We start from the raw sequence: 12447 nt of genomic DNA on the forward strand, positions 1-12447 counted from the left end.
CTTGCTCTGGGTGTAGGATGGATTTCAGTGCTTTACAATCCCAATGCCTCATATCACAAATCCACCTGTGCCCCAGGGAGGGAAGCAACTTGCTTATGAAGAAGACCAATCCGCCAAACATGACAGGTAAGGGAGCTAGGGTCACAATTCAACATTCACAGCTGATTTATATAAATCAAAAAAAAACAAAACCCACGGTGACATTTTCAAACTGGAGATGAACTGTAAAAGTTCTGAAGCACTGTCTCAGTGAAAGGAGAATGAAACCCCAGCCACAGGACACTGAGCTAAGCATGGCTGTTCAAACATGGGAAAGGAAGCTCCCAGGGCCACAAGCCTCACTGAATGGCGCACCCGCTGCTGCAGGTCCTCTTTGAGCCTTCAGGTGGAAAAAAAAAAAAGTGAGGAAATTCACCCACACAAATCACCCCCTTTTGCACCCCTTCAGTGAACTTTGTGGCCTGCCGTTGTTTCAGTTAACTAGGAAACTAAAACATTCAGGGGTTCCTACCTCCATTTATGCAAGGCAAACCCCGGGCACTGGTCACCACATGCGTTGCAAGGCTGTCCTCTCTCCGGCTCGCCCAAGGCAGTCAGCTTTAAAAAACAACAACACCAAACAAGAAAGCAAAGCAACGTGTTTCCCCCTCCAACCCTAAACCCGAGTCTTTCCACCCCGCCTCCCCCCGCTGCTGGCCAGGGCTCCGATCGGAAGCAGGTGGGTTTGGGAGGTGCCCCGGCGAAACGAACGGGCCAGGCGGCGCCTCCGGGCGGCTCGCCCCGGACAAAGGCGAGCGAGCCCCGCTGGATGCGGCTCTGGGTCCGTGCCTGGGAGCCTCCTTCTGCGGCACCTGCAGCGCGCGTAGCGGGGGCGGACTCCGGGCAGCGGCCGGGATCCGGAGGGGGGCGGCCCGGGCTCGCCGCAGCCCGCACCGCGCCGGGGCCAGGGAGGGCGGCTGCCCCGGGGCCAGCGCGGGGCGCTCCCCGCCAGCAGGTGCCGGACCCCGAGCCCTGGCTGCAGCGGAGCCCGGGGAGCCGGCCGGGGGCGCGGGCAGGGCGCACTCACCGATCTGCCGGAGAGCCGCTTCTGAGAGCCCCGGCTGAACATGGCAGCGCCCGGCCCCCGGGGCTGCGGCTCCCGGCCGCCCGTGTGCGAGAGATCGCGGCCGGCACAGCCCTGCGCCCGCAGCCCGGCGAGCCAGCGCCCCGCCTGCCTCCCACTCGTTCCCCGGCTCCCTCCCCGCCTCCCCGGGCTCCTAGCCCGGCCCGCCCCGCCTCTGGCCTGCCCCTCGTCCGCTCCCGGCCTGCCCCTGCCCCTCGCCTGCCCCCTTTCCGCTGCCCCCGCCCCGTCCTGCCCTGCCCCTCGTCCGGTCCCTGCCTGCCCCCTTCCACTGCCCCTCGCCTGCCCCTGCCTGCTCCCTGCCCCCTTCCACTGCCCCTCGCCTGCCCCTGCCTGCTCCCTGCTCACTGCCCCCTTCCACTGCCCCTCGCCTGCCCCCTTTCCGCTGCCCCCGCCCCGTCCTGCCCCTCGTCCGGTCCCTGCCTGCCCCCTTCCACTGCCCCTTTCCACTCCCTCCTGCCCCTCGTCCGCTCCCTGCCTGCCCCCTTCCACTGCCCATCGCCTGCCCCTGCCTGCTCCCTGCCCCCTTCCACTGCCCCTCGCCTGCCCCTGCCTGCTCCCTGCTCCCTGCCCCCTTCCACTGCCCCTCGCCTGCCCCCTTTCCGCTGCCCCCGCCCCGTCCTGCCCCTCGTCCGGTCCCTGCCTGCCCCCTTCCACTGCCCCTTTCCACTCCCTCCTGCCCCTCGTCCGGTCCCTGCCTGCCCCCTTCCACTGCCCCTCGCCTGCCCCTGCCTGCTCCCTGCCCCCTTCCACTGCCCCTCGCCTGCCCCTGCCTGCTCCCTGCTCCCTGCCCCCTTCCACTGCCCCTCGCCTGCCCCCGCCCCATCCTGCCCCTTCCACTGCCCCTCGCCTGCCCCCTTTCCGCTGCCCCCGCCCCATCCTGCCCCTGCCCCTGCCCCTCGCCTGCCCCCTTTCCGCTGCCCCCGCCCCGTACTGCCCCTTGTCCGGTCCCTGCCTGCCCCCTTCCACTGCCCCTCGCCTGCCCCTGCCTGCTCCCTGCCCCCTTCCACTGCCCCTCGCCTGCCCCTGCCTGCTCCCTGCTCCCTGCCCCCTTCCACTGCCCCTCGCCTGCCCCTGCCTGCTCCCTGCCCCCTTCCACTGCCCCTCGCCTGCCCCCTTTCCGCTGCCCCCGCTCCATCCTGCCCCTGCCCCTGCCCCTCGCCTGCCCCCTTTCCGCTGCCCCCGCCCCGTACTGCCCCTCGTCCGGTCCCTGCCTGCCCCCTTCCACTGCCCCTCGCCTGCCCCTGCCTGCTCCCTGCTCCCTTCCACTGCCCCTCGCCTGCCCCTGCCTGCTCCCTGCTCCCTGCCCCCTTCCACTGCCCCTCGCCTGCCCCCTTTCCGCTGCCCCCGCCCCGTCCTGCCCCTCGTCCGGTCCCTGCCTGCCCCCTTCCACTGCCCCTTTCCACTCCCTCCTGCCCCTCGTCCGCTCCCTGCCTGCCCCCTTCCACTGCCCATCGCCTGCCCCTGCCCCTCGTCCGCTCCCTGCCTGCCTCCTTCCACTGCCCCTCGCCTGCCCCTGCCCCTCGTCCGCTCCCTGCCTGCCTCCTTCCACTGCCCCTCGCCTGCCCCTGCCCCTCGTCCGCTCCCTGCTCCCTTCCACTGCCCCTCGCCTGCCCCTGCCTGCTCCCTGCCCCCTTCCACTGCCCCTCGCCTGTCCCCTTTCCGCTGCCCCCGCCCCGTCCTGCCCCTCCTCCGCTCCCTGCCTGCCCCCTTCCACTGCCCATCGCCTGCCCCTGCCCCTTGTCCGCTCCCTGCCTGCCTCCTTCCACTGCCCCTCGCCTGCCCCTGCCTGCTCCCTGCCCCCTTCCACTGCCCCTCGCCTGCCCCCTTTCCGCTGCCCCCGCCCCGTCCTGCCCCTCCTCCGCTCCCTGCCTGCCCCCTTCCACTGCCCCTTTCCACTCCCTCCTGCCCCTCGTCCGCTCCCTGCCTGCCTCCTTCCACTTCCCCTCGCCTGCCCCTGCCTGCCTCCTTCCACTTCCCCTCACCTACCCCTACCCGCTCCCTCCTTCCACTGCCCCTCACCTGTCCCTGCCCACTCCCTCCTGCACCTGCCCTGCCTCTTGTCCGCTCCCTCCCTACCCCCTTCCACTACCCCTCCCCGCTCCCCCAGCTCCCTGTCCTGACCCCTTCCCGCTCCCTCCTGCACCTGCCCCGCCCCCTCCCCTTCCTCTTCCACTGCCCCCTGCCCGCTCCTGCCACTGCTTCTCACCTGCCCCTGCCCGCTACCTTCCAATGCTGCCCTCTTCCTGCCCCCTTTCACTTCTCCTCGCCTGTCCCTGCCCGCTTCCTCCCACCCACTGCCCCATCCCGCCCCATGCCCCCTCCCTCCTGCACCTGCCCTGCCCCAGTCCCTGTCCTGACCGCTCCCTCCCTGCACTGCCCCATCCCGCCCCTGCCCCACTCCCTTCCTGATCCCTCCCGGCCCAGTTCCACTGCCCTAACTGCTCCTGCCATTGCCCCTCACCTGCCCCATTCCAACTCCCCCTTCCCTGCCCCTGTCCTTTCCTTCCAGCTCCCTCCGCTGCCCCCCATGGTGCTGGAACAATTGTTATAGTGGGCTGAAGGCAGAAACCATGTATTTGGGTTGTTGTTGCTCTTTCACACCAGGGGGTGCAGCAGCACCTCTAGTTCCAACACCTACGTCTGCCCCCTTATAACTCTCTGCCCCTGCTCCCCCCGACCACTGCCCCTACCTGCTCCCCCACCTCCTCTGTCCAGCTCACCTCAATGCCCTGCCCGCTCATCCAGCTCACTTCCCTGCCACTGTCCCTCCCCACTCTCCCTGCCTGCTGCCTCCTCCTTCCAGCTCGCTCCCCTGCCACTGTCCCTGCCCATTCCCCCTGCCCCCAACTCACTCCTTCAGCCCCTTCCTTCAGCTCTCTTTCCACTGCCCCTGCTCCCCCTGCCTCCTGTCCCACACTCTACTTCCTGAACGGCCAGTGGATCTCTGCCCAGCTGATGGGGTCCCCTGCCGCTTCTCAGACCTTTGTCAAGCCTGTGTGCTGAGCTGCAAGCTGGACCTAATCCCTGCAACAAGGCCCCTCTAGTCTACAGTACTTGGGTGGAAATTGCAGCAGCTTCAGTTAAAATTGTTGGCTTTTTAAGTGAGTATTTTATTGAATTCAATATGAGAATAAATAATGTACTCAGTAACATAGCCCTTGGTATGTTGTTCAATTTATTTTACGCTGTCCTCACAGTTCCAGTTGTCAGTAAACTACAGCATGGTGTCATTAAGTTTCACAGGTAACAGCATATTTATTAACCTATTCTTATTGTTTATACAGTGTAATCAAATAGGTGCAGCAGACCAAACACCAGCACCTGACCTAAGGCCTTTGCAATCTGGCACAATACGGAACAAAACACAGAGAACGTTGTGGGGCAAGAACATTTCATAAAACGGGGTTCTATAGACATGCTTAGGGACAGAGAATCAGGAGGAGCTGATCTCCAGCCCAGATGGTGGAGCAGCATCTCCATTATTATTTCGTAGGTTCACCGTAGCGTTTCTTGTCCCTCACACTGTCATCTCATCTCCCTCCTTTCCTTTGTGTTTGTTCTCTTCTCCGCCTATCTCACTCACTTTGGGACCCCTGTCTCAGAGTTAGTCAAAAATCTGTTCATCAGTTTCATAGTTTTCAATAAAAAAAATGGAACTTTTTTGCTGGAATTGTAAAATAAAAATCATGTTTAATGTTGGTCCAAATGTCCAGTGAGCATTTGTTGAGGTTTTGGTGAAGGAAATGAAACAGAAAACCTTATTTCCTGTTTTTTTATGTATTAGTTTGAGTTAAAATGTTCAGTTTTCCAGGTCAGATGGTTGATTTTCAAAGCCCAGTAACTGAACAATGTTTACCCTAAAAGTTTCTGTAGAAGTTATGGAAAAGCCACAACATTTTTTTCTCAACAAAATTTTTGCACAAAATTACATTTCAGTGGAAAATGTTGACCACCGCGTTCCTTCTCTCCCCTTCTATGCTTCCTTTGCCCTGCTACTTCCCATTCCCCAACCTTCCTCTCTCCCTTAGTCATTGGTTTCTGGCTTTCTCCCTCTTTCTCTTTGTCCTCCTGGATTTTTTCTCATCCTGTTAGCTGTGGGAGGTGACTTATGTACACACTGTAAGTTGTTTGCGGGGCAGGGCCTGTCTTTTGAATATGTGGATGTACAATGGGGCTCTGATCTCTGCATAAGCTTCCAGTTGATATTATGGTACAAATAATAATTAATAATGGGACATGGTAAATAAACTAGTAATGAGCACTCTCATCTCTAGGCAAAGCCAGGGGCATTTCATATCACGAGGCACCTTGCAAGACCAGGCCCTAACTTTATGGCATTTTGGTGCCCTGTATGAGGTACTGTACAGAATACCTCAAATGTCAATTTAAACCTGCCAAAAGAAAATAAGCACCAGAAAAATGATTTAAAACCAGAATCAATGTGCTATGGGAGATGCTTTCCAGGTTACCTGCAAATCATTTTTGGTTTAATTGCTTTTGCGATAAGGGTTTGAGTGCCCTCAATGGTCTGGCTGGTCAGGTCACGTGTAGTAGGTTTAAAACTTTTTTTTTTAAAGTAATCCAGACTTCTAGGGCTAAATCCCCTGCTGGCGTAGCTGCACTGAAATCAGTGAAGTTGGTCCCGCTTAAGCAAGGGCGAATTTAGTCCTAATGTACAGGCCGTCCCGCTTGGCTCAGTTACTGGGAGCATATGGCAGGAATTGCTACAGATGGTTCAGTTTTTTATAAATTGTGCAGTTCACTCTTAATTTAAAAGGGTATGGGTCCAGATTCTCCGCTGCACCTCACTGGGACAGCTGAACAGGGGAGCAACGACGGCTCCATGATCTTCTGCTCTAGCCCCAGCCCGGAGGCTGCTCTAACTTGTCCCAGCTTGTTATGGTCTCCAAAGATCCCTGTGTCAGTTGGGGATCATCAGAGCAGACTGTGCTGAAGGTGTGCTCCCTTCCCAGCCAGCACACCCCTTCCTGCCACCAACACACCCGCTGCACAGGGGGGGTGTACAAGGATGGAGGTGTACAAGCTTGCTGCAGAGTCCTCTGTGACTGGCGAATCCCCACAGGGGACTTGTGGGTGGCTTCCCCAGCCTTTACAGTGCCTGTGTGGCACATTGGAGGGCTGGCTTAGAACTCAAAACAACCTTGGCAAATTAGAAAATTGGTCTGAATTCAATAAGATGAACTTCAGTAAAGACAAGTACAAAGTACTTCACCTAGGAAAGAAAAATCAAAGGCACTGCTACGAACTGGGGAGTAACTGGCGAGGCAGTAATGCTGCTGAAACGAGTATTTGGGGTTCTAGTGAATCACAAATTGAAGGTGAGCCAACAATGTGATGCAGTTGCTAAGGAGGAGAGCAACAAAAGTTATAAAAGGTTTAGAAAACCTGACCTCTGAGGAAAGGTTACAAAAACTGGGCATGTTTAGTCTGGAGTAAATAAGACTGAATGGGGACCTGATAACAGCCTGCATGTACGTTTTGCAAGTGTGGTGATCAGTTGTTCTCCATGTCCACTGAAGGTAGGGCAAGAAGTAATGGGCTTAGTCTGCAGTTAGGGAGGTTTAGGTTAGATATTTGGAAAAACTTTTGAACGGTAAGGGTAGTTAAGCATTAGGGTTAGGAGGTTTAAATGAACAGGTCGGACAAACATCTGTCAGGGCTGGTCTAGGTTAACTCGGTCCTGCCTCAGTGCATGGGGCTGGACCAGATGCCCACTAGTAACTCCAATGAGGTCGGCAGCTGGGGCATTCTACAAAGCTGGATTCTTCAACTGACCCAGCACACTGAGCTTGTTCTTACAAACTGCTGAGCCCCCTCAACTCCTAGTGCCTTCAGTGGGTTCTCTGCACCACACAAGGATCAGGCCCATCATAATCCAAGCACAAGACTGGGATCCAGGAATCCTGGGGTTTTTTAACTGGGTCCTGTCCCTGACTTCTTGTGCAACAGTGGGCAAGTGATGCAACTTTACTGGCCTTCTTTTTCCCCACCTGTAAAGAGGGGACATTTATCCCTGCTTTCCTCACGTGGTCTTAAATGATTAGTGTTAGTGAGATCTGAAGAAGAACTCCTTGTAAGCTCAGAAGCTGGTCTCTCTCACCAACAGATGTTGGGCTAATAAAAGATATCCTCACCCACCTTGTCTCTCTAATATCCTGGGACCAGCACGGCTACACCACCACAAACAGTAGTGTTTCCCAAGCATTTGGGGATCCTAAAATGAAAGGAGCTAGAGAAATATAGATTGTATGTTACATTCATGGCTATATTGCCAGCTCCCTTCTGCAACAAAAATCACGTTGTGGCTACTTCCATTTGCACTAGGGTAATATTTCCCATCCTCTGGGGCCTGCCCCCTGAGGCCATAGGAAGGGGGCATGGACCTACCTTTTAATTGTTCACCACTCTCAGCTTTCATTAAGATAAAGTCAGTCTCTAACTGTTATGGTTGCAAAGACAAGCTTCCGAATGTGACCTGAGTGTAGCCAGTGCAGAGGTGTCTGCCTGCCTTTGTCGAGAGCCTGTGCATTGCCTTGTTCATTTCACTGGGTGCTAACTCAGATGCTAATGGTGATGCTTCAAACATTATATATTTTGTAGCTCAAAGCATATAAGAAAAGAGAGGAAAGTGTATAGTATGAAGATTTACAACAGCGTGTCCCAAAAAGGGAGCTTGCACCCCTTGGGCATGAAAGATTAGCTTGGAGGGTGTGGGGGGCAGGAACATCTAGAAATTAAAATCTGAGTTTGATTCTTGGCTTTGCCACAATGTTCCTGTGTGAGCCTGGGCACGTCATTTAATCAGTTTGCCTCAGTTTCCTCTCAAGAGAATGGAGATGGCCATCCTTCCTTACCTCAAAGCCCGCCTTTGAGGAGGCATTCATTAATGTTGGTGAGATGCTCGGATACTTCAGTGCTAAGGGACCTCATAAATCGAGAGATGGGCCAGGAGAACATCTGTGAGATCATTGCAATTTGGGAGCGCTATGCATTTTGGGAGGAAGAGGGAACCAGGAGGCAGCCCCTCATCAAACCTGCCCCCAAGGAAATCCACTGGGAGTTACCACTTTGAAAGCAGGGTGATGCACAGCTCCCATCCTGCCGTGGTTTTGTGGGGGTGAAACCAGGGAGCAGAACTGATTTTTCTGGCTGTTTATCCCCACATGTTCCCAAGCCTCCATGTAATAAGAAGGCCACCACCCCATACCCCTATAAACACCCTCCTTCCAGAGGGAAATGCGCTGGAGCTATGTACAGAAGTGTCATCCTTCTGCGGGTTATTCTGCAGAAGGCAATGAAATTCAGATGTGGTATTATTTTTTGGTGAGACAGACACCTCCAGCAATAGGCTCAGTAGGATAATATCTGTCAGAGGCAATATATTTGACACATTGTTGACTTTTGGTTATTTAAATTGTTCAACACATTTTGCCCCATATCACTCCACCAGCCCTGTGCAAAGCTGTCCATTCTAATTGCTGCCCTTTTCCTTTTTAAGGCTAATCCCGTTTTTCCACAGCGAGCAGAGCTCTTGCTTCCTTTTGATGTTTCAACCTGCTGGGTTGAGCAAAGTGGGAGGAAAGTTCATTTGACCCCTTCGCTATTGTACCTGGTGCATGCAATCAATGAGCTCCAGGGAAGGTTGAGGACAGTTCCTGCCTAAACTTCAGTTACCAGGCTGAATGGCTTCCAGTTACACTGCAAACATTACTTCTGTGCACAAATACTGCAGTATGCACCATACCTGACTAGCTTTTCCAAGGGTAAACTGGAATTTATTCAGGAGTTTTTTCTCCTATGGACTGAGCAATTTATGAAATGTTTCTTAATTCTGATTGGTCAGATATGTCATGGGGTATTGTTCCTATGCCCTGACTAGCTGAGCACACTTCTTGCATGAAGTTTTGCAGAGCACATTTAAAGTTCTGTCTCTGCAAACCTTTCTGGCAGCAAAAGTCAATGGCGCGAAGGTGCTTGGAAAGCAGACACACACATGGGGCAGGGGAGTGGTTTTCACACAACTAATTTGTTTGGGGCTCGATTGTGCACGGACTTCGGCCCAGCACTCAGAGCCATGTTTCCCGGCCTCAGACACATTGCCCCCCGTGCTCTGGTGGAGCATGCAGGACATTACACCCATACGGATGCTGTTCAGCATGTGTGTGTGGGAGGGATGCTGGCAGAACCACGGCTCTGCCTACTCAGTGCCTTTCCATTCCCCTTTTAGGACAGCTGGCAACACAGGGGAATAGCTAGAGTGCCATCTCTGAACTCCCCTCAGGTGGGCACTGGAATTCTGTCTGACCTTTGAGGGCCAGCCTTAGGGGAAATGACACCCTGGGTGAACTTGTATTTTGGTACCCCCGGTTCCTGCTGCCTCCCTGGGCTCCCCACAGCCCTGCACTCATTCCCTCAGGCTCTTACTGCACCCCTGGGCCCTGCTGCCTCCCCACCATTGCTCCAAACACCCTTCTGTGGCCTCGCACCCCAGGCTCACCCCACTCCTTGCCTGTTTAGACCATGGTGCCCTACCACAGTGACCTGGGCGGTTGCCCACCCATAAGACTGGCCCTGCCTTTACAGGGCAATGCAAGAAATGGGAGGTTCCTAATTCCCTTCTGCTGCCCACCCCGTACCATACTTGTAAAATATAGACTATAACCCTTCAAATTTAGACAAATGTTCCTGGAAAATTTCTAGTGTTATTCACCCAACTCTTCCACTACTTGTCCCCAGGTGCTGTGCAGAGCTAATTCCTGTCCACCTGCATCCTGCCAGCAGCCCCACTGAAGTCAAATACATTGCATGAGCAAGGCAAGCAGAATGTGGCCTTTCTAGAGAACATTTTAACATCAGCTGCTGACAGGGATAAATTACAAGGCAGCAGACCAGATCCTCAGCTGGAGTAAAAATCATCATAACCCCTTTGTACTCACTGGATCAACACTGGTTTACACCAGCTGAAGATCTGACCCCACGACAATAGTTTACATCACAAATGACGCTGGATGTTTATATATTGCTCAGTCAGCCCTCTTGTGGCTCTTGACATGGAGAGCTTCAGCTCAGGTGAATTACAGCCCTTTATTAATTCTGCAGCCATCTACTATCTCATTGATAATAACCCTCTGGTTGCTATTGTCTAAGCCCTTTCAATAACAAAAAGAGAGTTAGAAAACCAAGTAAGTGTCTCTAAATGCCATGCCGCTGAAGGACTGGACTATAAAACAGGGCTCTATTTTACAGCACCGTCTTCTGCTTATTCACCAAACCCTTTCTTTGTGGCTAAATGCGCCCTCACTTGGGTCCTTTATTAGGGAGGCAATGTGATGGCCTGAAGACCTTTTGGTTATTGAAAATAGAGATGATTATGCATCAAGACCAGGATGGGGAATTTCAAGCTGTGCCAGGCAGAACAGCAACTCAAAACAAGATGAATCGTGCCATATTGCTTAGTTTACTTTCATGTATTTATTTATTGCACTGTGTAGCTTTTCTGCTGCATAGTCCATTAGCATTCTCATCCTGGTAAAATGTATGTGGAATATTCACTGCACAGTTATTCTGTGACACACACACTTTGAATGTCTGAAACAGCAGCAAAGTAAGCCTAGAGAGAGTCACCGAGAGCACTCTGTGTTCCATCCTTTACGTGGAATGCCATAGAGGCTTGTTGTGCTCATTATCACAGCCCTCTGACTAACACATGAGCGTTGCTTTCGCACTTGTGTCACATTGCTGGGGTATTTGGATCGAAACCGCTTTGAATAATTTTACAGCAGTTCCCTGCCTTGATCGATACAATAATTTGTAATGATCACATGAATTTTCTTTGTCCTCCCACCCAGAAATGTAAAACTGGGCATTATGTACACACCAAGGTATTTCTAAATAAGCCCCCTCCTTTTAACCTTTGCATTTTAGTGGGTTAGTTGCTAAGTAACTGACTAAGATTTATAGTCATCTATTGTTAATTTCAGAGGCTGTCTTCAGCTTCACCATAAATAGTATTTGGGAGTCAACTTCACAACAGAGCGTAAGAAAACCTACCAGCCAGTTTTTACCATGTGGAGACAAACACACTCTATGCAGGTCAGAGCCAAGCAAAACCAGAAAAACTGCACCCCCATCCCAAGGATTTGCATGGCCCCTCTGAACAGATCCCATAATATACCTACATTAGATCAAATCTTCAGTGCCCTCTGGCACCAACTCACAGAAGTCCTTGTATAGCTTAGCATCCAGGGTGCACTCAGTCTGACTGCATCCTGTTTACCACTTTGCTGGTACCTCACCTCCCACATAAATACCCACCACTTGTTTTTACATTTCCTTGTCCTTTTAAGCTATTACTCACTAATTAGCAGAAATGACAGGGAACAGCTCCTCTGCGAATTGCATTCCTCTGCCATAAAGAATAGGATATTCTGAATATAGCTAAATTTTGCATACGTTTCTTTGTGGGGTATGCTATTCAATGCATTTGTTTTAATTAGAGATTTAAAGCAAAGGTTAAATAAACATACAGAGATGGGTCAGAAAAGGGGCCTTCTCTAGCCATATGTTAGGAGTAATAAAAGGAAATGCAGTGTACATAATTCTCTCCCTTCCCTGCAGTGACCTCTAGTGTGACCTAGCAGGAATACTTACTCATCAATCTCCTCCCATACTACCTTCGTTTTGGATCTTAACTGAAGCAGAAATCTGAGATTTGGGGAAATCCATAGAGATGGAAGGAAAGGACATTAAACTATTTAGAGCAGAGTTATTCTGATGTTCGCTTGGGAGTGCAATGGAAGCGCCAAAGTCACTTTATTCAGTGTCTCAAATTAATCGTGCATTGCAGTCCCACAGGTGGAAAGGTCCATCTTTTAAAAAAATCCTCTTAGCTGTTCGCCCCGTGCCCCCACCACCTGCCTATTAGGAATAAAACACAGAATGTTTTTCAAGGCAGTAACCAAATGTACTTAGCATACAGACTGTTCTCCCCGGTTTTTTGGAAAATGTGGGCGTAACAGAAGGTAATACATTACTCTAAGGAAGAGCTGTATTTCAGAAACCTTTTTTCCTTTTATACATGTGACAAAGTGGAAATTTTTTATCATAGTTTTGTGAATCCTACTCGTGCCTCAGTTTCCCTATATAATTTGAATCGCCATCCAGTGGGGGATTCAAGGGTTAAGTCTGCTTTGGGGGGCAGTGCAGGACCTAAGAGGTGGGTGTCGCCTTGCTGTCTGGCTGCAATGAATGAGTTGTTAAGGAACCAGATGGAACCTTCTGAAAACAACCGGTATCAATGCAGA

At 52.7% G+C, this 12447-nt stretch overlaps 1 protein-coding gene across 1 annotated transcript in view; it reads right to left on the bottom strand.

Annotated features, from left to right (window-relative positions):
• PRICKLE2 (prickle planar cell polarity protein 2) overlaps positions 1–1198 on the bottom strand; it is a 184245-nt gene extending 183047 nt beyond the window's left edge. Inside the window, exons 1-2 of the mRNA XM_048857849.2 lie at positions 1067–1198; positions 512–597 (exon numbers count right to left, since the gene is read on the bottom strand). Coding sequence (XP_048713806.2) covers positions 512–597; positions 1067–1108 — 128 coding nt within the window. The 5' untranslated portion in view covers positions 1109–1198. The remainder of the gene's footprint in view (positions 1–511; positions 598–1066) is intronic.
• Positions 1199–12447: the final 11249 nt, after the last annotated feature.

The sequence above is a fragment of the Caretta caretta genome, chromosome 7, assembly GCF_965140235.1.
Source record: "Caretta caretta isolate rCarCar2 chromosome 7, rCarCar1.hap1, whole genome shotgun sequence".
NCBI lineage: Eukaryota > Metazoa > Chordata > Testudines > Cheloniidae > Caretta > Caretta caretta.